The 27585-nt window shown below is 48.4% G+C and overlaps 3 protein-coding genes across 3 annotated transcripts; 1 reads left to right on the forward strand and 2 right to left on the reverse strand.

Moving 5' to 3' along the window:
- Window positions 1-257: 257 nt before the first annotated feature.
- On the forward strand, window positions 258-3663 carry LOC128730830 (endoplasmic reticulum mannosyl-oligosaccharide 1,2-alpha-mannosidase). Its single transcript, XM_053823911.1, has 6 exons — window positions 258-353; window positions 440-607; window positions 769-993; window positions 1134-1661; window positions 1733-1920; window positions 1997-3663. The coding sequence occupies exons 1-6, from the start codon at window positions 258-260 to the stop codon at window positions 2643-2645; spliced, it is 1854 nt and encodes a 617-aa protein (XP_053679886.1). The 3' UTR covers window positions 2646-3663.
- Window positions 3664-15289: 11626 nt separating this feature from the next.
- On the reverse strand, window positions 15290-17684 carry LOC128720060 (zinc finger protein jing). Its single transcript, XM_053813706.1, has 3 exons — window positions 16331-17684; window positions 15917-16078; window positions 15290-15838 (listed from the first exon to the last, which is right to left on the reverse strand). Exons 1-3 carry the CDS (start codon window positions 17672-17674, stop codon window positions 15290-15292), a joined length of 2055 nt encoding a protein of 684 aa, XP_053669681.1. The 5' UTR covers window positions 17675-17684.
- A 1629-nt stretch (window positions 17685-19313) lies between these two features.
- LOC128731475 (shootin-1) lies at window positions 19314-26786 on the reverse strand. Its single transcript, XM_053824598.1, has 7 exons — window positions 26666-26786; window positions 24283-24692; window positions 23796-24190; window positions 23587-23699; window positions 23357-23519; window positions 22362-22863; window positions 19314-19816 (listed from the first exon to the last, which is right to left on the reverse strand). The coding sequence occupies exons 2-7, from the start codon at window positions 24608-24610 to the stop codon at window positions 19464-19466; spliced, it is 1854 nt and encodes a 617-aa protein (XP_053680573.1). The 5' UTR covers window positions 24611-24692; window positions 26666-26786; the 3' UTR covers window positions 19314-19463.
- Between the last annotated feature and the right edge of the window lie 799 nt (window positions 26787-27585).

Raw genomic sequence — 27585 nt, forward strand, 5'->3', positions numbered from 1 at the left:
TCCTTCCATTAGCAACCCAACGACCGGCAACGGTTGTGCGGTTGTGATTGCGGGTGCGAGCCAGAGCAACCGAGCAGTCCATCCGCTACCCTCGTGTCACCCTTTGTCTGCTTGAAGAGGGAAAAGCCACGATGTGTTTCCCTGGCCGAGATAGATAAAAAGTTACTGTTTCGACTGTTCTTGCGTGGCGGTGCGAACTCATCGGGCGCGGCTGTTCCTCTTCGCTTGGTTGTGAAATAAGCGATTACACCGACACAATGGAAGGTAAAATAGAACACGTCTCGGTGATACTGCCCGTCAGCAACGATCCGCTGATCGTCGGGAACGTCAGCTCCAGGAAAAGCTTAAAACGAGTAAGTACCAAAGCACCTGCTTTACGCGGTGGCTAACTATCGCGCGCCGAATCCGATAATCATTTGTTCTCTCGGTTTGCTTGCAGCATTGGAATCAACTGTCTCGCTTCCAAAAGAACCTAGCCTGCATCGTGCTGGCCGGAGTGTGCATTTTCTATGTAATTTTCTTCGTTCTGCCGCTCAATGAACCGTCCCGAAGCTCCGACGTGATGGATCCGATGGAGCACATTCAGATAGCTCCGTTCAAGGAAAGGGTAAGCTCTTACACTCCGTTTCAATCCGTGTTTGTCCACGTGATCGCATAGCTCATGATGTCCTTACTTGTGCTTCTGGCTTTCCTTGCGCTCCTACGTTTATGTGTGTGTTCCGTCCACATGATGTCTGCTGCGGTTGTGGCTCATTCCTTGCTAAGCAGCACGAACGGTTCGCCTCCTCTGGAGTTAAAGAAATCAAGCTTACCGACACGCTCGCCAACCCGCCAACGGAGGAACCCCTGGCAAAACCGGTGGGACAGCAGCCCGACACGAGTCTGGTGCAGCTTGAAATTGTACAAAGTGAACCGAAAGAGATCGTCGACAACGAAGAGAGTGTTCTTGAGGAAACCCACCGTGTCGCGTTTCCCGGAGCGAAAGACTTTAAGGTATGTGTACGTGTCTGGTTCGGTTGCTTTTTGTTCTCCGTTCGTGTTCCGGATAAACTTAAAACAGGATTGTTTGTTGAGTATGGCAGGTGGACTATATTCTTCGCATATAATCATGTTCTCTTTGTGGTCAATTGTAGGGCCCAACGAACGATCGGCAGAGGGCCGTCGTTGAGGCGGTGCTCCACTCGTGGAAAGGTTACAAAGAGTACGCCTGGGGGCACGACAATTTGAAGCCCATTTCGATGGGCTACTCCGACTGGTTCGGACTCGGATTGACCCTCGTCGATACGCTCGATACACTCTACATCATGGATCTGCAGGACGAGTACGACGAAGCGCGCACGTGGATCGACAAGTACTTAAAATTCGACGTCAACCGTGAGGTGAACCTGTTCGAGGTGACCATTCGCGTCGTTGGCGGGTTGCTAAGCGCGTATCATCTGAGCGGGGATCGTATGTTCCTGGATAAAGCCATCGATCTCGGGAACCGACTGCTGCCGTGTTTCGACTCACCGTCCGGCATTCCATTCTCGGACGTGAACATCGGATCGCTTGCGGCGCACGCACCCAAGTGGTCACCGGACAGCTCAACGAGTGAGGTGACCACGATTCAGCTTGAGTTTCGCGACCTGTCGCGTAGCTCCGATAATCCCGTTTTCGAAAAGGTGCCTAAGAATTAACAAGTGGAAAGAAGCAGAGTCACCGTAACGAGTTCTCTTCATTTCCCCTTATGCAGGTGGCGTCGAGGGTGAACGTTAAAATACACGAACTGGACAAAAACGAGGGCCTGGTACCGATCTTCATCAACGCCAACACGGGACAGTTTCGCAACTTTGCCACTGTTTCGTTAGGAGCTCGGGCAGACTCGTACTATGAGTATTTGCTAAAACAGTGGCTGCAGACTGGCAAGAAGAACGACGATTTGTAAGTGTGCGCAACATCTGTTTTTGTGTGTATTCCGTCCATCTTTAAGAGGATCCTTTTTTTTGAATACTCATAGCCTTATCACCGACTATCAGCAATCGATCCGCGGTGTACTGAATCAGCTCGTGCGCACGACACCGAACGAAAAACACGTCTACGTCGGGGAACTACTCAACGGGAAGGACTTCAAGCCCAAGATGGACCATCTTACATGCTACCTTCCGGGTACGCTACTGCTCGGGTATAAGAACGGAATGCCAAAGACGCACCTGCGTCTGGCAACGGATCTGCTCGAGACGTGCTACCAGACGTACATGAAGCAACCGACGCAGCTCGCACCGGAGATATCGTACTTCAACGTGAACGGTGAATCCGAGACGGACATTTACGTGAAGACGAACGACGCGCACAACTTGCTGCGACCGGAGTTCATCGAGAGTCTGTATTACTTCTACGCCATCACCGGCAATCGCACGTACCAGGACATGGGCTGGACGATCTTTGAGGCGTTCAATCGCTACACGAAAGTAAAGAACGGCTACACTTCGATCGGGAACGTGAAGAACCCGCTGAACACGCGACCCCGCGACATGATGGAGAGCTTCTGGCTGGGAGAAACGCTCAAGTACTTCTACCTGCTGTTCAGCGATGACCGGAACGAAATCGATCTCGACAAGTACGTGTTCAACTCGGAGGCCCATCTGCTTCCGATACGGGACGACTAAGTGGACACCAGCACCCGAACGGTGAGGTTGGTTTTTGTATCGTGGTAAGGGCTGGAATGGGCTAGAGTATTTATGTTGGGTTGTATTAGCAGCAAACGTTGGCAATTCGTCGCTTGCATTGTTCAAGCATCGTGAGTGACCCGTTGCAGCGGCCCTGCAGATCGGGCAGGTTCGTGAATCTTCTAGACAAAAAAGACGATATTAGTTAGTAAATGATCGATAGTAGTATCCTTGCACGTTTGCACGATGGCAAATGGTCAGGGGCGTCGAACCGGCGTAAAGAACTATGTAAATAAGTGTACGAAGGGATATTAGACATCAATTACATTTCCTATGCCACTAGATGTATCTCTCCAATCGAACCGTACGGTTCGCTCCAGCCGCCGGTTCGATTAAACGTTACCAAAATGCAGCCGCGCGTGCGGAGAAGCCACCAAACATGCACGGACTGCGTACGCCTTGCACACGAGAGCACATTCCCGAGCACAAGCATTTTATGTCCTCATAGACGTACCATTGCTGTTCCTTCCTATCCATTAGCCTACCCTTAGTCCACCAGATGTCGTTCCTGTGGTCCCTACACTCCTTTAGGGTTTCTGAAATGCTCCTCAAAAACACGATCAAATTAGTAAGAACACGGTTCAACGGGCTGCGAGCTGCGTCAGAACTCAATGGATTTTAAATCAAAGTATTGCTAGTACACGCTAGTGATAATGGGGCTTTTTCCTTATGCTTTTTGTTTAGTTTTTTGTGTATACCTTGTTCTAGTCCTTCGGTGGTAATGTAGCAAAATGAAATGAGAGATCGTACTGAAAGGACGCACCCAATGGGTGGGCATGTTTTGATTGAGACTTAGACACGCAAACAAAGCTCTTATAGGCGGTTAAATGATGCAATCATGTTTTCGATTAAGATTAACGATAGCGCAAGCAAGGAAGCATTACCTACTATTCTAATGAGTAGACTTGATCAGAATTTTAGTAAAAAATTACAAATAAATCAGGCTCACCGGCCAGAGCCGAAGTTATGGAACTTTCACGCGTTAAGCCTAGAATCGTTTCTGCGTGTGCAGTGAGGCGTTGTTTTTCGCGTTAGGAGCAGTGTTTCTGTGGGTTGATTTTTCACGCAATTTTTTTCCAGCAAATCACTACGCGCTATTCTTCAAAACGGTGGCCTTCTCGGTAGCTTCTTCTTAGCTGGGACATAAGTGCACCTACAGCAACACTTTCCATGTATCAGTATCAGGTTCGTTATCTGCAAGCAAGGAAGGATTGACACACACAAAAAAAACGAACCCGTGAAATATTTTCTTTTTCCCGGCGGTTTCCACTCTTCGGCTGGGCCACATATGTGCACAGCTTGTGTTGCTTAAATTCGTGTGCCACACGCCGCCACCGCACATGTGCCCCCGCCACGGATACGAAGGAAAATCAAATGGCGCAAAAACTGCGATTCGCACGTGTTCGGCGCTGGCTTATCGTGTGCGCATATCGTGGCGCGACCAAAAACCGCGTGTGCCCGTACGGCTGCAGAGTCGCGGCCCTGGGCGTTCTCGATACACAAAAAAAAACGAATGTCCCGAAAATGGTCCCGGATTACCGAATGTTTACGGTCCGCACCTTGGGCAGTGTGCCCGACACTAAAAGCACAAGCAAAAAACAACCGAAAAGAGTAATAGCGTGGCACGAGAGAAGAGATGCGCGAAACAAAGCAAAAAAAAAAACTTGTATATATTCCCCATCACGGCCTGCTGCGATATTTTCGGGTTCTACCGATTCGGCAATCCAGCGATCAGGCGCTGAAACCGGCCCTGCGGCGTTGAGGCGCAACGGAGCGTGATATTTGAGGCTGGTGACAATTTACGGATATGTTTTATCGTTTTCGCGCGCCAAACTGGCTGTGAATGTCTTAATGGGGAATTTATGGTTGCTGTCTAATTTTCGTTCTTTTATTTGTTTTCGTCAGCGCATTAGGGCTATGATTAAGACGCCACCACGTAGCTAATTGGTGTGTTTCATGGGCAAGGCCATGGTGCAAGAGTGGATATAATCTTCGGTTATCTCGTTGTAGGACTGTTTTCCCCTCAGTTTTACGATAGTGAGTATATATCACAGGCTAAGGTAAGTTTTTGAATAGGATCGATTTATGCTCTTCAACTGTTACTGTTACTTCTGATGAGCTTCATTCTGACCTCTGTGATGTATTAGACAAACTCCGAATGTGATATTAATGCAGAAAATGATATATTAATGGGTATCTGACCGGGCGATGAAACGAAGTTTCGTTGAAATTGAAGTAGTAAGGTTTGAGACCAATTCCTGTCCGAATAACTGCGGTTGACCGAGACCGGATCCAGTTTTTCCTGCACCATGGCAATATCTCTAGCTAGTAAGTAATGTCGGATAAGTAACCACGTAAGTAAGTTTTAAGTACACGAGATACATTAAGCAAGATTTAAATTGTATCGTTTATTCTAATTCCAGATACCGAAGAATGAAACGGTTTTCCTTTTACAATTCACAGTTCACTTCACAGGAAAAACAGAACAGGATTCCCATAAATACAAGTAGCCACCGGAAGCTACTGTGGAATTTGTGGGCCAAAAAAAAAAGGATTTGATACGCCACAGGACTTTTACGTCCCTGAAATGTATCCCAAACATGCGGTTTGAAACGAGATGGAAATCCATCATCAACCCGCTGTTGCGTGCACGTTCGGAATGTGCTTTTCCATTTTCCCATATCGGACCGGGCCGTGTTCAAATTAGGTGTTTTTCCAAGCATCGAAATGTGGGTGCTCGATTCCCGGTTTCAAGTGCGTCGGCGAGTTTAATGACGCTAGGTGGTTTTTATGGACCGTTTTTTTTTCAAACATTTCCATCTCTCATTTTCCCGGGCCCGATCGGCCCTCCAAGTTCGGCTGTAAAAAAGTAAAAAAAAATGTATCCCTTTTCTTGGGGGTGCCCTTTGCCCCTGCCCCAGCAAACGTAATGCGTTGGCCCTTCGCCTTTACGATCGTTTTCATCTCCAAACAAGCCGTTAGGAGTCGTTTTGGGTGAACATTAAAATAATATTAATTATCCCTCTAACGGCTCCGAGCTGATGACATCGCTCGTGATCGCTACACCCGGGAGGCGGTCGGTGGTGGTCCGATGTCCGCACACTGAACTGGAAAGGAAAATCCGATGAAACCTATGGGAATATGAACCCGCGCTTGAACTCAACGAAAAGGGCCGAGAATGCATCAGGAGGCTTCATTGCATTGGTTGTGCAAGAAACAGGACGATGACACGTCCCCGTTATGCGTGTGTGTGTGTGTGTGTCAACAAGCGCTGCTACAACTCACGACCATTGAAAAAGGACACCGTTCGCGGGCGCAAGGACATAAGCATACCATTTCCCATGCCCCGTTGACAGACTCGCGGATGGTCGGAAGAAGAACGGGCGCGAGACCAGCGGACGACAACGAGCACGAAGGATCGTTAAACAGGATCAGGACGTCGCTGGGTTTTTTTTATTGCTCCCGGAGTAGCCTGATCGTGCGCATCGCGATCGCGCCGGAAAGGCGAATAAAGCCTTCCCGATGCTGTGAAAATACTAACCAGCTGAAGGATGGATCCTTTTTTGTTGTTGTTGGTATAAGCACTTGCAGTCTTGTATCTGCCGGTTGCTGCGTGGTTACATCGGTTGGTTGATTTACTGAGGGTTGTTGAATCAATATTATGAAAGCGTTGAAGCGTGCGAAGAGATTACGCAGGATTGGGTTTGTTAGTTTTGTTTTTTTTTTCTCTCCCCTAACGTTTGGAAAATGTTTCCCCAAGAAAATGTACACTTTACCGAGAGCGGTTGACGAGAACTTGATGTTAAAACACGTTCAAAGTTCTTTTGGAAGGGTTGGCGGAAAAGATTTCTTGGGAAAAACTGTCATAAAACTAAATTGTAAAACGATGTTTGTCCTTTAACGATACGCACTTCCGCTGTTAGGTGGTTAATGGTAGGTTTGTAAAGGCACTATAACCTTTACAACAACCATGCATCAGTAGACGTTAAGTGCACCGCCGAAAAACCAACTGTGGCTCTTTAACAGCCTCAAATTATATGAAAGAAAAGCTTTACTCTCACAAGAGAGCAACCATCCGAAAACTGTTGGTTTTGTTTCACTTTACTAGCCGTCGTTTTGTTTGTGCTCCGATCAATTATTCAGCTGTGCAATGAGTTATTTGGCAGGAAAATTACTTCCCCACGGGTTAATTACATACTTAAGAATGAGTTTAGTATCTTCAGCTCAATTCCATCCATCAAAACAAGCCATGAATGCGATGAAAATGCACATAACGTTCGCCATCGATCAACGTAATGGCTCACTTAAAGGGTAAGTGAGTGGTATTTAATAACTTGCCCCGTGTGTGGATTATTGTATGAAGCAAAAAAAAATATGGAATAATAAACCCCCAAACCCATTCCTGGCGTTTACGGCGGGAACGAATCGGAATGGCAATGGCTTCATCTGCCCTTCGAGGGCACCAAACCGGCGTAACCACCACGGGTCTGATTAAAAAGCCATAAAACCGGTGGAAAACGAAAGAAAAACACCGCTGGTCCCGCCAATCACGTGGCAACGGATGGGCTGCGTGTTTTACGATCGCCCACACAATGTAACACTGAACCCATAAAAATGTTGTAAAATCGCGTCCACGGGCTTCGATGAGCGATGGTGGAAATTTTACGACATTTTTCCCGAATATCAGCTCGTTTTCCACTTTCTTCCCGATCTCGCGTGTGTGCGGCGGCGGCGTGCTTTCAGTGCCCCCGGTTGGTCGGGATTTTTCCGTGAGTCAACATTTATTGGACGGCATTTTCCTGGGCTTTCGCCGCATGGGAAACGTTTCGTTACACGTCATATTTTTTCCCTCCACCACCCAGGGCACTTCACGTCTGCGCGCGTTAATTCTCCTGCGATCCTGATTCGTCCTCGTGTCACGGCCGAGCAGCAAGTGGCAGCGGGATTAAATCCTGCGCCAAGCCGACAAATGTCACCTTTAAAGTCGTGTTTTCCTCGCTTTCCTTCTGCTGCTGCATTTCCTTCCTAACGCAAGGAACACAGTGGCGTGCTTTATGAGAGCGGCTTCAGCACAGCACCGCACATTTTCTTCAACCCATAACTAACGCTTCGAAACGTCAATTTATGAAGCGTGAAATGAGCGAAGGGCCGCCGGAAAAAAGGGAACGAATCGCCGGGATTCGTTGCGGGTGTCGGTGTGGGAAAATGCGCGCGAGTTTGCCTTTGGTCGGGTGCTTCTTTTTTTTTGTATGGAAATAGCGAACAAATAAAGGCATCTATTCTGTGCTGGATGCAGAAACAAACACATTTCTGGTTGTGCTTCATACTAAAAACCAATTATTTCCTCGCCATTGGCGGCTTATTTATGTTTCCGCTCGCATACCCACCGTGACGTCATCACCAGCATCCGAAATGATCGCGAGCGCGAGTGACGAAGACGATTTTGTGTGCCATCAAAATTCGCATCGAAAACGACAGATTCTGCTGCCGTAAGTAACAGGATCGCAGAGCATCGAACAGGTAACCACGGACAGGCGCTCTCACTTGCACCGAACTCGGCTAGGGTGGATGAAACGAAACCGATCGATGCTGGAGCGGGATGACGCTCAGTTGAGTTACGGTGAGTGATGGTTGCCACCGATCGATCGATCGATACGCCCACGGTGTGAGTGGGACATCCTAATTGGCGTCGATTGGCGTGGGTGTGGATGGATGAGTGCGATGGTGATCTAATGCTACCGCTTCAGATTGCTGTTCTCCTAGTAGAATTTGCGCTGTTTGCATTGGCGGTCATTTTGCATATTTCGGTGGTTTCTTTTTCGTTTGGTGGTCGCTGAAAGATGGCGATTCAGGTAGCGTATTTTGATTGTCCAATTAAATATGGCGTTTGCTCAAAAACCGCACACGCTTTGTGAACCCTTTTGGGCAATAAATGTGTTGCATTTGAAACGAAGGGATTTTTTTAATATGATGATCGATGTCTGATATCATCTGCTTCTCATGAACAGACTCCCTTATCAAAATCAATGGGTATTTCCTCTCATAGATGACCCTCTCACGGTTCTACTCGTTTGGTATTGAACTAAATAAACCGAAATAAAGAATAAATAGTTTCTTGAACAGACACAATATGTGTGAAATTTGTATGATGCTGTTAGATAAAACATAGTTTTATACTGCAGTCCTCCGGATGGTCGATCGAACGATTGATCGATCATCAAGCAGCACTATTTAAAAACCTTCGACGGAAGAGAAACCGCACTCAAAGGCTCAAAAAGGCAATAAATCATTCGAACTATCCACTCCCGCCGTTATTGGTGTACTACGTCACATAAGCTAATTATTAGAGTGTGATTTTTCAACCATCACCGCACTGTTGTCGTACTCTCGCACATAAGTAACATGATCTTACGCTCGGTTTCCCCTAACATAATCCTCCCCGAACCGTTCGCACGGTTTTTCGAAAGGATTCATCAACGCATCAACTCAGCCTGACGATCGTCAACGCAAACCGTCAACCTCCGATCGAAGTAACGAGAAAATCCACTAACATCCGAGATCGAGTTAAGGCCCGTTCCCACCGTTAGGATCACGTTTTCGGAAGTCGTCCACAAAACCCTCCAAAACACCGAGATCCCGTGCGCCCTTTGCGTGATCTTCCCGCGATGATTAGGATGGCACCCGGTTTCGGTAAGTGGTTTTTAAGTTCACACTTCACGCGTGGAAATTAGCCCCTTTTCCGAGGCTCGTTCGTTTGGGAGAGCCTCCCCTATTGGAACCCACGTATTTACACAACAGCACGACAATGTGTTTATAAACTAATTTGATGAATCGCTCCTCCAACTCGAGGGTGGAAATCGAAACCGGATCTGGCCCGCGCGCGCTCGGTCGGTGCTAAATTTATGGCCCGCGTCGCCATCGCGAGACGCCTAATCGGCTCGTTTCGTGCATGAGTTGGTTGCGCTTAAGGATGAAGGGCTGGGACGACAGCAACCGGATGTCGGTGTTCTGCTTCGAGAAGGGCGCAACTTTACCACCACCACAAAAAAAGGCAGTGGCCGCAATTTGTCAAACGCACGCATTTCCACGAGGATGATGGTGGGACTAAGTGAGTCATTTTTAATTTGCCACCGTGCGGAACCGATCGATCGCACGATCGGAAAGGAGCTTTGGGAAAAAAGAAAGCCTGGCTTATTGAGACGCACCAAGGGGCTATTGGTCTTGTTGGAGCATTAATTTAAATACGGTCTTCCTCATGAGCAGCTGGAAAGCTGAAGCTAAGCCCTGTTTTGGACACCTTTCGATCGCTCTCTCTCTCTCTCGAGACGGTTCCACTAGCAAAAGGAAGCCCAAGGAAACTAACAAAAAAAAAAAAATAAAAAAGAAACCCACAAACCAAACCTCCAACGCAGCGAGAAGAAAAATCAATTTTCATTCATGTTCGCGAGGCATGGGGTAAAGTCGCGTGTTTATTTTTGTGCTGCGTTCGCTTCTGCGGCGTGTTGGAGACACCGACGAGCGTGAAGATGATTGTGATTTAGAGACGATCGGTCTCCTGGTGGGGTACGTCTCACTCTTCCTTCCCCTTGCTCCTTGAGGGGGTGTGCACTTGCGCCCTAAAAAGGTTTGCTGCCCCCACGGGCCAAGTCAAGTGGCGTCGAAGGTTTTTTTTTATCTCGCGTGGAACAGATGGGCTCGAAAGATCGGGGCCCGGGATGGGATCGATGGGCCCCCCGAAATCTGAATGTATTAAAAAATGATGAGGGCAAAAATACAAATCACATTAGATCGTTTGACGCGCGCTGACAAGGGCGCGTTTGGCGTGTGTTTGTTTGGTTTGTGGCGCGTGAGCGAAAATCTCGCTCCTTTCGTCCTGACGGAGGTCGTGGGTAGTTTTTTTTTTGCGTGGCTTCTATTGCAAAATTTGCACCACTTTTGAGACTGTGATGAAGAAGAGATTCTAGGTTAAAATAGACACTTTTGATGGAGGAATTAAGGAATGCAATGATTATTTTCTTACAGTTCGCTGAGATATTTTTAGGTTATTTAAGTCAGCTGCCGTAATTATATGCATAAAAGGGACAAGTGGCCTTTCAACTTGTATAGTTAATGAACAAAAAGAAAGATCATATATCTCAATGCAAAGTAGTGATCTTAATGCCTCAGTTTCATAAGAAAACATGACTCCATCGCTTAACTAAAAGAACAAATCAAATAGTCCTTCAAATAGCATCCATTTTGCCCTTTAAATAGCGCCCAAAATAAGATGTATTTCTCAAACGGTTTAACCTTCTGTGATACTTATTCGATAGCATAGAAGCCACAAGACATTTGTTTAATGTTTCTGCACTGCATCATATAAGATTTATGGACTTTAGATTTTCGTTTTCAAAAACCACAAGACAGCACATTAAAAAAGGCCTCAACAATCTACGACCTGAAAGCTAACAGCAGCTTTAGCCACAGTTTACTTGAACATTTTCCGCCAACCAACCAAACAAACCACCGAATAAAAAACTGCATTTGATAGCCCATAAAAATTGAGCTACCGTCAGTTGCGCGGGAACGCATTAATATAGTTCCCTGCTTGATGCTCGGTTGTTTGGGAAAACCACTACCGAAAAAAAAGTCAAGAAACACCCCCAAAAAACCCACTACCACTGGCTTTTCTCGCACCTCCACTGACGCACCGCTAATTCTCCTTAGCGCCCAAATTTATGATCCCCCATTCGGGTGTTAAATGTAAACAAATTGTTACCATCGTGGCCAAAAGAAGAAAAAAAAAAGAGCCCCGATCGGGATGGCGTCCCAAGACACGTCACATTTTCCGAGCCGCTATAGTGGCGACGTCGGCGATAAACTCTTGATTTTGATTGTCATCAACACGCTTCTGGAGGAGCGAACAGAGAGAGAGAGAGAGAGAGAGAGAGAGAGAGAGAGAGAGAATGATGCACCACAAAATGCATCTCGCTTCATCCCGATCAACGAGAGGGTTTTTTTGTTGTTGCAAATGTGCAACCGGCGGGTGGCAAAATGCATCACAAAACGCACACAAACGGGATCATTTCTCCCTCACCCACCCACATACCCCCCCCCCCATCCCCTTCCACACTCGGCGTTACTCCTTGGAGGGGCCACTTTAATTATCTTCAGATGGTTGGCTGGCTGGCTGGTCGGGAGCGCGCAAATGAGCACGATAAGGGCGCCCAAAGCGAAGCCGAGAGTCCTTCGCGAAGGGACCATCGACACACGGGACACGTGATCGACCGCAAGGGGCGATGTGTCGGAAAAGCGGCACACTCGGCGGAATTCACCCGATATCGGGCGGTTGAGAAAAACGGCTCATTATGTTGATGACCTTTTTCACCGCGTTTTGCCTCCGATGCCTGCCACAAGTGCTTGAGGAAGCGCGCACGATCAGTCGACAATCCTGTGACGGAGGATCGTGGAAAGAGTGTGTGTGAGAGAGCGAGAGAGAGAGCGAGAGAGAGAGAGCGTTAACTCGATCGCATGCCACATGGACGTGCTTCCCTAACCTCACAACATGCTGCACTGAGGTCCACTGACAGGCCGTACGATGGTGGCACATCTGGCACGATCTTGCCCTCTTTCGCGGTCGTTGTATCGTCGCCTGCTCGCGAGGAACCTCCAGGGTGTCCTGGTGTCCCCCCCCCACCGCTTCTGCCATGCCCCGGTTTGCTACAAAAACAATATTTATGATATTGTTTATACCGCTGACGTTTTCTCGCTCGAGATCGCTTCTGTCCTTTCTCAAGCCACAAGTCACCCGTAGGGGTTGGTGAGCCTCACGCGCGATCGTTTCGCTTCTTTTTTTATTCTGCTGCCGTTGTTGTTGTTCGACTCCTTCAAAGGCTACTTCTTTCACTTGCCAACACCACCGGTTTGGTGGTGCTGCTTTTTCCCTGCGTTGGGCGGTTGTTGAGACAAGGAATTTGGCTCGAATCGCGGTGTGAAATAGTGCACTAACTATTGTCCTCGGTAGAGCGAACGGTGATGACTTCTTGTCCTAGTGGCAGCCTTCTTTTAGAGGCTTGGATAATGTTTTTATTTATATTCACCGGATTAGCGATATTTGGCGCTGCTACGGATGGATGTTTTTTGTTTGATTTTTCATGCTTTTCATGCATTTCCACCCAGCTACTCTCCGTCGAAGGAATAATCCATAAATAGTATCCTTCTCGGAACGTTTCGCAACTCCAATCGGCATCCAACAGAAAGAAAAACTATGCGATCAGCGCACACAAAAAAAACCCTCATCGCCACTGCCAGTCCACTTGGCCACGATTGGAAACAACGAAGGAATAAAGTTGCGCTTTTTTATGCTGCTGCTCGTGTTGTTGTAAATAATCATCCGCCCTATCCTCGCACCTACTACTATTTATAGTCGAAACGCGAGCATTTCAAACCTGGGGGACATTTGTGCGTTCTTCGGTGTGGTGGCGTTTTTTTTCTTTTCATTCTTTTTCTCCCCTTCCATGGGTTTTTTTCCTCGAGTCCTAACCGAGCCCCGGTTGCCCTCACGGCCCGTGTGCCCCCGATCATGAACCCTTTAGCCTTTCGAGATCGCTCGGATCGTTGAGTTGAGTTGGGTTTTCCTTCCTTCTTCCTTTTTTCTCTACACACATTTCTCGCCGCATTTTGCCTCCAAGATGGGTGATCTACAGCACTTCGAGCAGTGTGTAATGTTTTGCTTCTTTTTGTTTTTCTTCTCCGGCTTGTGTGTGTGTGTATGCCTCTCTGATTTTCCCCCTTTTCTCGTCCCCGTACCGAGCTATCCGAGAATTCAATCATTCTTTACGGGTTCACGTCATAACCGGGACACTTCACCTAGATAAGTAAAACAGCTCCCGAGCGGTGGCCGCGAAGAAGAATCACCCTGCGGGAAAGAAGCAGCCCATTTTTCTTGAGCAATGTTTTATTTTCCCTCGTAAGCCCCGATTGTTTGGCTTCACCGTTTGGCCGAGCGCTAGGCTTGGAAAATGGTACCGTACTCTTGTACGTACGCTAGGCGGGAGTTTTCCCGCCACGAAACACGCCGTTTTCAGGATTCCCGTCGATTTGGCTCCCGTCTCGCCACGGAGAAGCGGGCCACAATTACGGCCATCACGGTGACGGCTCGAGTTGTGTCGTAAATTTTAAGTTTTTTAATGAGTCCCAAGCCCCACCGATCGGGCCGTTTTTCCACCGGGCGCAAAAGGGTTGAAACCGGGCGTCACCCGGGAACGCGATCATTACACGCGATCGCATCACGCCCGGGAAAAAAAGGAAAGGGCCAGCTGTAATGTGGCTGTAATGTTTCGGCTAATGTCCTCGCCCTTAGCACTCAGCACCAGTGCATTAGCGAAGGCACGACCACTCGTCGTAACGATCAGCTTCGATCGCGTAAAGCAAACCCACCAAGGACACACCACATGTGGAGTTCGTTAGGAGCCCTTTAGGGAACGTCCTTTCCCCGCGGTGGGGAGGTTGCGTTTTTTTTTTAATTACTCAACTTTATTGCCCGCTGGAGGAGTCGCTTTCAAGGACGATTGTTGATGGTTGTCGTGCGTGAGGTAGGTCTGTACCCGGGTCTGGAGTCTGTCTGCAGACCACAAGAAAACGGAATCCCTCTTCGGGCGTACGGTATTTTATTGGACCGCTTGATGTGGTGTCCTATTTCGAGTTGCCAGCCGAAACACGATACACCAACAAAAAGGAAGCCACGTTGACGTAGTAAAATGCAGTATTAAAGTCGTAATCCGTATCCTTTCGGTTGTAAGTCGTTCTAGCAGAAGGTGATTTTGAATTTGCAATTTTTTTTTATTTCAGCTGAGTATTCAAAAATGCCTTACAAGTAAAATAAAAATGTCTCATTTTGCCTCATCGCCGCTTACCGCGAGAAGTATCATAATAATAAAAAAAAGAACTAACTAACTAACATTCGTCTATGGGTTTTTGCATGGCAAAGTGTATACATTTTCGATAAGGAAAAGGGGGCTCCGTAGCGTAAATCTAAAACTAGTTCGTATCAAACCGTCGTTTTTAGCAAACGGGTTTCGTACAGCCAGGGGGTGTTCCCCAGTCTGTTGTCTTTTACTTATTGCCCAAAAAATCACATTCGCTTCAGATGAACGTCACGTGTGAGTAAACTAAGGCGATCTAAAGGACCGCAGTATGATGTAGGATGCAGTAATATTTCACATGCACATGGAAATGAAATGAAGCATGCAGTTTAGAGAGGGAGAAAAAGAAATTATTCTAACCTTACACCACCGTGTAGCTTACATTCTACAGCAACAGCTCGCTACATACGCTAACACCTTTGGAAATGTCTTTGGGATGTCAAGTTATGTGTCGTCATAACCGTAATAGAGCAAAGAAGCACAAGCTTATCCTATGGAAGATCATCGAGCAGGTGGCCTAACGTTAACTGGAAGCACAGGAACATGCCTTTCATTGTATGTCTAACACTAATCAAGGAAGAAGTCGTTCGTTTTGAAATGCTCTCTCTCTCTCTCCAATTCGCAATGGGAACTAAACCTTTGTCGATCAGCTAACTATGATACCTTCCGTCGTCGTTCTGATCATACAACTGTGCCGAAATAATCGAACTCGCTCGCGAACGATGGCAATCCTTTTCCACCGTTCATATCGGCCTCAAGCATGGCACATCCTTCTCCATCATCCGTGGCATAAGACGCGTCATTTTCAAACGAAAGGCCCAAATTTTCCATCAAATATCGATTGTTCTCGAGCTCGCTTCCATTGCCATCGGCAACCACCGGAGCAGGTTGTTGCAGAATCTTCACCAAACAGCTGGACAAGTCGTTGAAGTCATCCATCGTTGGTCGGCGTTGCACCGAGAACGAATTAGGCACATTCTCTTGCGCCAAATTCGAGGGTTTATGAAGAGCATCGGTCACTTCGAAGCCTCCACACGAAGGATCCGCTAGATCCGTCGGCATAGATGGTTCCGAATGCCGACGTCCTGCAGGTGCATCCTGCGGGAGTGCCACTTTGTTGCGCATTGTCACCTCCGCAGGACGAGCGCCGTGGTTCTTGACGTGTTTGCGCAAGCTGGAAGGATCCGTGTAACGTTTGCTACATCCGGGAAGCTGGCAGGCGTACGGTTTCTGCAAAAAAATGAACCCAGATTAAAACGAATTGTTAGCAAAGAAGCGACAGCGGCAACCAAGCATTGAACAACTTACCGTATCGTAGTGCGTGCGTTGATGCTTGGCACGATCCGAGCTGTTGCTGAACGCCTTCAAGCAACCCTGGAACTGGCAGTTGTACGGTCGCTCGCCCGTATGCGAACGTTGGTGGATTTTCAGATTTTCCAACCGCGAGAACGCCTTGCTGCAGCTGGGAAACTGGAAAAATGGGCAAACAGTGAGATGAGCCAGGGTTAATTAAGTTCGCTCGCTCGCTCGCTCGCTTCGGCTTGCGGAACATGTGCAAAACAGAACGGCAGTACGACAAAACGGCCCTTGGATTAGTTCACGCGTCACGCCGCACCATGTGTAGCAGATGTTCCCCTTTACCGAGCTCGAGTCTGCGTATCTCCTGCGAGTCCTGCGCCCGAGACTGCGTCAGTTCGCTGGCTCCTCTGGATGTCTACCTACCGGGCATTTGTTGGGCTTTTCGCCACTGTGCACGCGCATATGAATCAGCAGCTTGTACCGGGCATTGAAGGGTCGATGCTGGCGAGGACAGTGGAGCCATTGGCAGCCAAACACTTCGCCACGCTTCGGTTCCACGTGCTGCTTTTCGATGTGTTCCACCAGCTGCTGTTGGCCGATCAGTTCCATGTTGCAGCCGCTCCAGAGGCACGATCTGGGGCAGGTTGCTGAGAACAACTCCTCCGGGTCGGTGACCAGTTCGTCCGTCGGTTCTAGTGGTTCCTGTTTCGTGCTTAGCAACGTACCCAACGGAACTGATGGTTCTGGTGTGTCGTCTTCTCGCCAGATGTCCTTAAACTCGCGGTTTGGCTTTTCCGTGGCTTGGGTGGGTTTGAAGTAGTTTTCTGACGCGTAACTGTACGCGTCTGATCCTGCCGGCGCTGGTTCCGTACAGGTGTCTGACGTAGTTCCGCAACAGTTGCCAGATCGGTTGCCGTACTGCTCCAAAAACGAGGTATCGAAGAAGTCCATCATGTAGTTCACCGCCGGTTCGGTGGTTGATTTTCCAACCGAACTCACACCCTCAAACTGCCCATTTATGGCACCACCAAAGGCACTCCGAATCGAAGGCAGTGTTGTGCAGGTCCCATTGCCCACCGGAGAGTCGTTGCAGACCATCATCTCGACGTTGTTCCGTTTAGGCGAGTTACGTCCAACGGATTCACCACTCCCGTTGAGGTTCATCATATTCAGCGAGAAGCCACTTTCAATCCAAGGATCACCGGTAAATGGCGACGAACACGGGGACTGGTTCTTCGACTGACAGTTCGTGTCATTGTAGTTGTAGTAGTCTGTCGTTGTGGTGCAGCTACTCGCACAACTCAGCAGGCTGTGACAGGTGAGCGGTGTCGAGGCAACAGTGGCCGCTGGTGAAAGCAGAATGCTTGATGAAGATTGCAGCCGTTCGATGTACTCGGGGTCGAACTTAAAGAACAGATCATCTCCTTTCGGTGGAGTTGGATAGAACCCGGTCGGTTGTTTGTACACGTCCTGTGGCTGCTGGAACTGGCCTGCTGGTGTGAAATCACTGCATCCGGTGAATCCGAACGTCGGTGGAGCTGAAATAGGTGTATAACCGGCCTGACCACACTCGGAACCAACGGAGAATGTCTGATCGAGCTTTGGCTCGTTTAATCCGTACGGAACTGCACCGTAACAAACGTCCATGGTGTCGTCAGGAAGACAGAAACCGTGTTTCAGATCGAACGATTTCAAACTCGCCGTCACACAAAGCTCACTGGGACCGGTTAACGCCGAAGAGGGTGTTGTTGGCGTAAGTAGAGCCATTTTGATTCAGTCACTTGAAAATACCACACGATCGTAAAATGTATCACAAACTCTTCACTAAGTGCACTGTAGGTTCAAAAACGTGGGACAAGCCCTTTTAGCGATCACTCGACACCGGGCATCTGCGATTCACGTGAAGCAAATTTTCCAACACTCGACAGTTTTTCCCGCTAATCACCACGCTACACGTGCTCACTTGTGCCGGAGGGAAAAACACGTCCGCATCCGTCGATCGTTTCGTTGTTAGTGATCACTTCACGCGAGATCACGCTCTTTTGCCTTCTAAAAGGCGCTCCGTTTTCTTCGCGATCGTGCATCCGAAGTTTTTCCCCGAAGTCTGCGGTGTGTGCGTGTGTGTGTGTTTGTGGCATCATCGTCAGCGACGTGTCGTCATCATCCAGAGCCAAGGATCGTAATGGTACATTTTTTTTGTCCTCACTGTCACCTTCCCTTCCTCATCGTTTTCCCGGACCGCTCTTTTGGGCTCTCTCGGTCGGATTGGAACAAACAACAAATTGTAAGGCTGGGGCAAACCCCGGACCTCCCTTCGATCAGCACAGTCCTCGCAGTCCTTGTTGGTGCGTTTCACGCTTCGTCGCAGTGCATCTGCATAATGCGAACAGCCACAGCAAAGCGGATCATGCGAGAGAAAGAAGTTGCATAGGTCGTGGTTGGGAGCTGCTGGAAAAACTATTCCGCAAGGCACCGTAGCCAAGCCGACCGGGAAGGGTGTTGTTTTTTTTCGTCCTAACCGTGCCCTAGAATGCGACGTAACCCGGGGGTTGCATTCTTTGGTGCAAGTGCACCATCGCATCGGTTGAGCGAAAAAAAACGTTAAATTCACTCCCCGGACGATCGTTCACGCACGATCGCAATGTGGCACATTCCCGTCGACGTATGTCCGCGGAAAATGGGCCCGATTCACACCGCAACACCCAACCGTAGCTGTGGAAAGTGCTGGAAATCAACCGCAATTGAGCGGGAAACCTAACCGTGCGCTAGAACCTCTCGTTGCGCTAGAAGAAAGCCGGGAGAAAGTGGATCGATGCGTTCTGTTCATCCTGGTCGGGGATGTGGCTTAATTTGTTTTTTTTCCTCTTCTACAGTGTGTGCCTTTTTCACTTTCGCTTTTCCCCCTCGGCTCAGCAGCCGAGCCGTGCGGCCACTTATTTATTATTTTTAACCATTTCGTCCCGCTCGCGAGTCACTTGTCGTGATGTGCTCTCGATTATGGGCTGCCCATGTTTTTTTCTTCTTCATCACGTTCTTATGATCTCCGCCTTATGCTTTAGCCCATTCTCGTGACGATCGGCTACCACCCGGTGTGGTCGATTAGTGAGGGAAAATGAGGAAAAACTCCACGGAAACTAAGAAGCCAGCCAACGCAGGGCTGGGCAGACAAATGAGCGCTGCTCATTCGATCTGGGGCATTGGTTTTTGTGTAACAAATTTGTACACCACAACCCTGGGGCTCCTTGGAATGAGGAAGAAACAACTCAACACACATGCTTACTGTAGCCACAACAGTGTTTCGGTTTCTTTCGTAGCACCCCAAACACGATACACACTTAAAAAGGAAACATATATTAATACGTACATTTTAGTTCTATAGCACATTAACCCTACCGAACGATCGGCCTAGTGGGTAAGTATCAAGTGAAAACTCTTTAAAACTCTGGTAAAGATCCGTTCGGTGATCAACACTCTATGCTAAATGCGTGTTATCGTGTAGTGAGTTAGGTGGCAGGTTTAAAACCCAGGACACTCCCGGCATCACCCCATAAGACCATCATAAATCGACTACGTCCATAACCAGCCGGGTTTTCCCGGACCGAGCCTCGTGATCCTGTCCATCGGTGGTGTCCTGGACGCCGGGACTCATCGCTCCCCGACCGGTCAGCTCCGATTCGACGATAATTTTCGATTTCCGGTTGCGCTGCTTCATACGCTCCAGGATGTCGTACATCTCCTTCAGGCCGGGATTGCGGGCCACCATCTGGTTGTAGTTCCGTTGGCTCTCTCTAATACTGTTACTGCTGGTGCCGGTCGTGTCATCGCCGGTGGAATGGTTGGGTGGGTGGGGTCGGCGTCGCCTCAACGTCACCTTGCCACTCTTGATGTCGGCAATCACCGAATCTAGACCTCCACGAGGTAGAATGAGCAAATGTTCAATAAACGAGTCAATTAAGGTGCCAAAATTGCTGTTAAATTGGGCACGAGAACGTACACTGCCCGGGTGTGTTATATCCTGAGCAATATGGGGTTAGAGTTATGGTGTTTGTGTGTGTGTATGTGCTGTACAATTGTTAGTTCCGTCCCTCCAACAATTTGTTATCAAATTTCGTCAAACATTTCAATCCAAACGCTACCAAATCTGAGCAAACAGAAATCACCAATAAGCTAGGAAACGAAAAATCTAACTGCCAATTAGACTCGACGGTGCAAATAGGAAACGGTCCTTTTACCTAGCATCCAAGGAAGCTGTGCTAATGTTGCATTTAGAGTTTTCCATGGCCAACTGAACACCTGTGGGCTCCAATGTCCTTTCGTGTAGTCAGAAAATTCATCCGTGTTCCATCACACAATTCATCCGGAAAACGCCGGACTTCGGTGGTGAATGAACACGCCCTCACATTCACCGAGTGTCCGGCACGAAAAGGACATCTCGGGGGAGTCGAGCAAGGACGACGCAACCGCATGTCGAGTGTTTTACCGCGAACAACAACAAACCAAGCCAGCAGTTTCGCGGCTGCTACCGAACCGACGAGCCGTTTCTGTTTCACTCAACGCCGGTGGCGGATGTTATTCGCGTTATATTTCTCGCGTTCGCCAGCTTCAGTCCTAGCGCCGTTCAACAGGTGTGTGTTCGGGTGTCCTTTTGAGAAAAAGGGCACCATGTCGTGCGCGTTTCCGAAGCGCATCACGGAGCGAATGGGCAAAAGCCACAGCAATTAAATCACCGCACCGTGCGTGCTTGCTATCATGCGGCCAGGTGTGTCTGTACATAGGCCGGTCGCATGATTTTAATTTAATAACCAAAACCCAGCTTCGCTTGCTCAGGCAACGCGCTCAGATTGCGGATAATCCAGGCACGGTTTTATTTTGTGCCTGCGTTTTTTGCTAAATCGATATGCAAAATATTAAAGCTGGAAACAAAATTGTGTGATGATTTGCGAAAGCCAGAGGTGTATGGACGCTCTCCACAGGGTCGATAACACCCACCACCAACTCCCGTAGCTAAGGACGAAGCCGTGCTGTTTAAAGTGTCCTCTTTACGTCCTGTTCCGTTCCGGTCTTGTCGTGTCGCGTGCGAGCGTTCGTGCGGCTTCCTGTGGTTTTTCTTTTCCTTTTTTGTTTTTTTTCCCCGGCAAACTCTTCGACCTTTTGCCACCGTGAGCCCGGATGCTTACGCTGCCATGAATCTCCTGTCGGTCCGGAGTGTGTCACCAATACATCTGCCGTGGCAGGGGAACCCTCCCTCTGGCCGAGTAGGCTGAGCAGCTTTAAAAAGAGCCCCATGTTGGAAGGCATTCTATTAGCGTAGAACTTTCCATATCGTCCTGACGTCCTGACGTCCACTCGCGAACGCAACAGGATAGCAACGATGGGATGTGCTTTCGCTCGCTTTCCTCCCCCATCACGGACAGACGACACCCCAAAGGATATCTAAGTGCTATGTGTATGTGTGGGTGCGTATGTTTGTGTATGGCAGGTACACCCGAACGTACCCCATGCGTTATCGGTGCTGAACGAAAGGACCAAGGCATGCAAGCACCAGCAGCTCTAACTCTGGCCTCAACAAACAGTGAGGAAAGGAAGATGCAAAAAAAAACAAGCACAGAAATCTTCCACCGGCTGAGTAATTGATTGGGTTTTGTGTTACAAATATGATTATGGATCAATTTGCAAATCGAGCACGGTTTCGCTCGAAGCGTTCCACCAAACAGCGTCAAGCGGAAGGATAAACCACCAACAAAAACCAGGAGTTTTGGAGTTTAGGTGCGGTGAAGCTGAACACTATGTAGATAAGTAGCTTCCTTTTTTAGAGTGAACATGTGGCAACTTTCCGGATATACTACAGGCATTCCATTGGATGGTTGGCTGGCTCAATGTGCCCTTAATTCATGGCCAAGGATAAGGTACAACCGCACCAAACAGGCAGGGACATTATGGAGCCTTCTCTATTCAACCCATTTCCACCCGGTGCCTCTTCCAGGAACGGGTGGGAAACTTGCTGTAGCAGTTTACTGTGTCTTTAGGTTTTCACCTTCTCGTCTACGATGCTCTCTCCACTTGAATGGCAGAATCCTTCCGGTTTCATTGTTCGTGATGGTGTGTTTGAGGGTGTGCGCGTATGTGCCTCTAAGAAGAGCGAACTTCATTGCATCAGTTCACTTGTCAAGGCTCTACAAAAAGCTTGTTCGGAACAGGAATGCGAACGAAACCTCCTGCAGGTGTTGAGCCAACAAACACATGAATAAAAACACCCCACACCATCGGAAAAGGACACCCTGCGGAACACTAGCTTCCAAAAGCCACCAAGCGAACAAACACCGCAAACAGCACAAACAGCACCAAAGGAAATGTGACTGTGGGTTTAAGGGGGGGGGAGGGGGAGGAAGGAACAGGACACACTGAACAAAACACCAGGCACGGGACGTGCGTGGACGATCGATGGAAAACCTACCTGTTGCCGCGTGCTGGCTATTTACATTCGTTATTGCTACGTGATTTAATTTCTGCTGCGATATCGCCTCACTCAAGCCCAGCGCTCGCTCGGAACCGGCCGGTGAGATTAGGTGCTTGCTGTTAGCGAAGGAGGTGTTAGCTGGCATTGGCGGAGCCGGTGGCGGTGGCGGTGGTGGTGGTGGTGGTGGAGGGGCAAGAGACACGGCTGGTGCTGAGGCGTGCGAGGAACCACCAGCAAGGCTACACTCGTCCAGCAAACCCACCAACGGGTCGTCGTAGTCAAGCAGCTCGGCAAAAGAACCGGAAGCCGGAAGTGAACCTTGCCGTTCCCGGAACCGGCTGACACGGAGCTGTTGCCGTAATGCTTGTGTCTCGCTCTCGGCCCTATCGGCACGCTGTAACGCTTCATCTAGCTGATGCCGGAGCCGCTCGACTTCCAGCTCGAGCAGAATGATCTGATCGTTCGTTTTGCGCTCGTGCTCCTCGCTCATGAGGCTTTTCTGGGGTTGGCCAGACGGTTCGTCACCGGACATGGAAGTAGGGAATGGCGATGAGTACCGCAGCAAGGTGGTGAAGAGGGACGAGGGGGGGGGGAGTGGAGGTCGAAGAGAAACAAATACTCCTCCGAACAGCCATCGGAGAACTACGGTTTTAGAGGTTATGGAGAACGTTTTGCGCTGTGTTTTCCGCTCTGAATCCGGACCAGAATGAAAGGGAAATTTTGCTACATGTAGCTTTGTCTTTTGGAGTTGTGGAATAGCTAAAGCAACACCACACCATCATTATTAAGAATATCTACAAATACGACAACGGCTCTACGTGTCTAAAGTCACTAGTTGGGCCAAAACAAAACAAGAGTATTTTTCATTAGCAAAGGTAGAAGAGATGAAGCGCAGTTCTTAGTCAAAATATGTATTAAAACCCATTCACCGAGCTGTTAAAAGGGGGAGTACGGGATTAATCGTAACGCCTCGCGTGCGCTCATGCACTTACATATTCGATGAACTGCGCTTCGTACGTTTTCCGCTGCAGTTCAATTTCCGAGCGCATCTTTTGGAGCTCCTCGTTTTCGCTCGTTTTCGAATCAACGGAATCGCGATTCTGACGCACCAGATGATCTCGCTCCCGTTGCACCTGGATGAAGGAGTTCTCTAGCCTGAAACGGAGCGCCATAAGTTGCGATTAGGTGCGTTTACATGAGGTTAAAAACCAAAACACCATACCTCTTGCTGGTATCGATTGATTCCAGCATATTCCGCGACATCATCCGTGCCACCTTGTTCAGCTCGTTGTTCTCCTCGCGCAGCTTTTGGTTGGCTTCTTCGTACTGTTGTTTCTGTGATTAGATTGCAAGAAGGAAGAGCAACAAAAACGTGCAATGATTAATGCGCGCCCGCAAGGAGTCGTTTTGGGCATTTCGGGGGTAACGTACATTTTCGAGCAGTTCGGAAATTTTCTCATTCGCCTCGTACAGCTGCAGCTCGACATTGTTCAGGTAGGACTTGAGTTTCTCCATTTCGTTCAGCAGATTATCCACCGGTTCCGTGCCCCGGCCGGGTGCGTTTTGTTCCCGCGATTTTCCATCCACCTCCATCACAGGCATGACGCGTAATGTCATCGGATCCTGATCATCGTCGCTCTCGACCGTCGGTCCTTCGCCGGTGGCCGGTACCGGAATGATTTCGGACAGCTTCCGCCGAAGGCGTCGGTTTTTCTCCGTAAACTCGGCCAGCATACGCCGCGAGTGCTCCAGATCGCCTACGGTTTGCTTCATGCTGTGGCCGAGCTGTTCGTTCGATTGCTCCAGCAACGCGTTACGTTTCGTTACTAAAAAAAAAAGCAAACACACCCAACGATGGAAGGGATTTGGTTGAGTGTTGGGAAAATCTTCACCCACCACCTTTATCCCGCTTACTTACATTTTTCGCACTTTTCCACCCACCGGCTGTGGCTCTCCTTCAGCTGACCGTACTCGACCGGCACAGTGGACACTTCATTAGACTCAGTTTCTACGGCTCCACCACGGCTTGGGGGTGAATCGGGTTGTACGAATGAACTGAGCATGCCACGCGTGAACACCGGTTCATCGTCATTCACCGAAGCCGTAGCCGAACCGACGTTTGACGATGAGTTCGAGGATGAACATCCACCACCACCGGTGATGTACAGGTGGAGCGAAGTTTTCCGCCTCGGTATCGGTATGCTGCTGCGTTTTGGTGGAGACGATGTCTGTGAGGTGTCCATCATTGTAAGCGGATGTAATGCCGGCAGACCATTCGATGCTCCTGTGGTGTCGGGGTCCCGTTCCGTTTTCAAACTCCCGCGGTGACTGTGATTAAAGAAGGGAATAGCGCGTGTTAAAAAATAATCATAACTCAAAGGGGAACATTAGACAAATGGAATGGAGACGCTTGGTTACGCACGAGCAAACGTTCGGAAAGAAGTGGTCAAATGAGATTTGAAAAAGGTTAAAGCTATCGCAAAAATTGCACACAGATGTTGCATTGATAAAAAAAACCACACACCTTTATTGCGCGTTACGTCCGTTTCGGAATATGAATCAGTCTTACTCCGCGGAACGAAACAAAGTCACAATAATTTCAATTTATTTAAAAGCAAGACAACAACAACTGTGCCGTATTTTATTTCCTTTTCAAGAGAATCATCAATATCTGCCCCATGTTGAACACTATTTTGTTTAACGATTGTTTGCAAGCGTTGCAATATTGCAGGCAGTGAAACATTCCTCGAATCTTATCCTTTTCTTCCTGTTGTGATGATGCTCAACAACATTTCCAAACAAACCACAACCGCCAGCAAAAGATAAGATATTGCTTCTGAGGTGTGTTTTTTTTCGCTGACTCAAATCTCTCATGTTTCCCTCGCATACTTATAACCAGTCCAGGAACAGAATCAAACAATGCCTACCGGAAAGTCAATGGCCAAGTGTTCCCGGATGCAAATGCCGTAGAAATCTTGAGATAAAAAAAATCACACAATTCGTACGGTTAACCGAGCCATGTATTGCCATGGTTACGTTCTGCACAGCGGGTTTGTACGGTTTCTAATCACACCAGCAAACGTTGCCAAGGGCGAACGACTCAATTATTCTCCACCCCAAACGGTGGTCCGATCAAGTGTTCAAACCCACTCGCATCCTGCCCAAAAGACACCTCCTCACCAGTTAAGCTCCCGGCTGACGCCAAGCTCACTGACCGCCGGACAGGAGGGCGTCTCAATGAGCTGCTCTCGATAAAATGCGAGCGTTGGTCAACCCACGGCACGGGTTTTTAATATGCACCATGTACATTTAAGGATACGTGCGAATGGCACGTTGACTGACGTGACGTGCGCAGAGACATGCGTTGATATTTAATCCTCCAGAACCCGTATTGAATCACCATCGACAAAGGTGTTCAGCTGAAGACAAATGGTGCGCATTGGCAGCTGAATGATGTTCTAAGTCACATTTTAAATCACCTCAATTGCTTGCAAACGATCGTTTGTGCTTGAATGCAGAGCATGATGCATTCACGTTCACGTTTCCTTTCGTGTGTCATTGTATGCAAACGAATTCCAAAAGATCGCATATGATGCTGTAGGATTTTGCCACAACAACCTGTTCGCTGGCACGTTTCGACGGATTCGTTCAAAACGGTTTCGTACACAGAGTGACGAATCAGAGCAGCTGGAAGCTGTTGCGAGAGAAAGGGCCACGTTAACCCCGAGTTTTTAGCGACCGAGCGAAAGGTTGGAAAGGGATGGGAAAGGGCAAAAAACTTCGCGCGTGTGGTTGCATTGGTATTGCTTTGTGTTTTAAAGAACTTTCTCCCACTTAACCCACCGTTGTCGTGGGGTACACCGCACCGCAAGCCTATCAACGCTACAACCAAAACTATCTAGATATTTTCTCTTCGTCGTCTTATCAGAAGCTGATCTTCTTTACCGTTTTGCACCCGGTTTTGTTCTTTCGTGCATTTCACACACCAGCACAAAATATTGGTTTTCTTTGCAAATCCGGCATTTCAGAGAGTTCGTTTTGCATAAACGACGTTCTTCTACACAGCATGCCATGATTGTCACGGGAAACGTGGTTAGTGAACTCGCTCAGGTTGAGCAAAGAAAAAAAGCCACGGAGCACACTGCACTCCCATTTAGCTATGTGGGGAGGTGATGCGTCACGCCTGCTCTAAACACACCCTCCAGACGCATGTATACGGCGACAAACACACACAAAATAGCACGGTGGACAACATCGGCCAACCGGGAACTATGCGCGAATTTCGGACGCACTTTGCTCACCTGTTTCAACCTGCCCTTATTGACGCTTCGCTCGCTTTTTGGTTACGCACTCTTATTTTGTTTTCGGCTCTGGAATGCCGTCTGTAGCGTAAAAGGCTTAAAACTGACAAACGACGGTCACTTTTTGGGTGAAAGAAAACTGCAACACTTCTTCGCGAACGAGAACACTTCTTCTGAGCGAATGGTGGGTTGTTCGTTGGCCTGCTAGAGCCCACTGGCACTCGCACTGTCCACCGAGATTGCAATACCACCGACGACAACGACAACTAGCGGAATCGAACGGCTCAACCGTAGCGCAAACAATGGACCCACGGCTCCCGCGGGTCGCGCAGATCGCGGGCTATGCAATGGCGCACGGACTGCGATGGTATGCGTGAAGCGCCAGCATTCATGCACTGCACAGACAGCCACTGGAAAACCAGTTTTTGCTTGTTTTTTTCCGAGTGCCCCGTTTCCTCCGTGGCGACAAAGCCTACGCACTTGGCTTAAGTCTTGTGTGGCTCTACCACGACCCAACTACAAGAATCCTGCATCTTGCACACTGCTTAGTTAAATTGTGGATCTAGCGATCGTTATTTACCTGGAAATTGTTGCTTTGTTGAATTGCAGATCGGTTTACAGTTTACAGTTTAGAATATTTTTAAATTTAATGTTTGATTTTAAATCAGCTTTATTTGCCGGGTACAAGCAGCACAGATCCTTTTAGATATCTATGTATGAATAGAACTAAGAGAGTACGAGAAAATATTCGGGTTTCCAGATTATTCATCAACTAGTCTAATTTGTATTTTATTTTCAAAAATTCCAAAAAAAAAACACCGTTTACCGACCAAAACAAAAGCGCGTACACGCACTTTTATGCGTTTAATGTCATGTTGACATCATTGGTGCTGTTTTACAATGTCATGCTGTCATGTATT

The sequence above is a fragment of the Anopheles nili genome, chromosome 2, assembly GCF_943737925.1.
Source record: "Anopheles nili chromosome 2, idAnoNiliSN_F5_01, whole genome shotgun sequence".
NCBI lineage: Eukaryota > Metazoa > Arthropoda > Insecta > Diptera > Culicidae > Anopheles > Anopheles nili.

What these genes read in the sequence shown, in the direction of transcription:
- LOC128730830 (XM_053823911.1), top strand. Translation starts at nt 258, where the DNA reads ATGGAAGGTAAAATAGAACACGTCTCGGTGATACTGCCCGTCAGCAAC. An exon ending in CCAGGAAAAGCTTAAAACGA is followed by an intron (nt 354 to 439) that starts GTAAGTACCAAA and finishes GTTTGCTTGCAG; the next exon opens with CATTGGAATCAACTGTCTCG. An exon ending in TAGCTCCGTTCAAGGAAAGG is followed by an intron (nt 608 to 768) that starts GTAAGCTCTTAC and finishes CTTGCTAAGCAG; the next exon opens with CACGAACGGTTCGCCTCCTC.
- LOC128731475 (XM_053824598.1), bottom strand. Translation starts at nt 24,610, where the DNA reads ATGATGGACACCTCACAGACATCGTCTCCACCAAAACGCAGCAGCATA. An exon ending in GGTGGAAAAGTGCGAAAAAT is followed by an intron (nt 24,191 to 24,282) that starts GTAAGTAAGCGG and finishes TTTTTTTTTTAG; the next exon opens with TAACGAAACGTAACGCGTTG. An exon ending in TAGCCAGCACGCGGCAACAG is followed by an intron (nt 19,817 to 22,361) that starts GTAGGTTTTCCA and finishes TACCTCGTGGAG; the next exon opens with GTCTAGATTCGGTGATTGCC.
- LOC128720060 (XM_053813706.1), bottom strand. Translation starts at nt 17,674, where the DNA reads ATGGCTCTACTTACGCCAACAACACCCTCTTCGGCGTTAACCGGTCCC. An exon ending in AAAAGCCCAACAAATGCCCG is followed by an intron (nt 16,079 to 16,330) that starts GTAGGTAGACAT and finishes CCATTTTTCCAG; the next exon opens with TTTCCCAGCTGCAGCAAGGC. An exon ending in AACGCACGCACTACGATACG is followed by an intron (nt 15,839 to 15,916) that starts GTAAGTTGTTCA and finishes ATTTTTTTGCAG; the next exon opens with AAACCGTACGCCTGCCAGCT.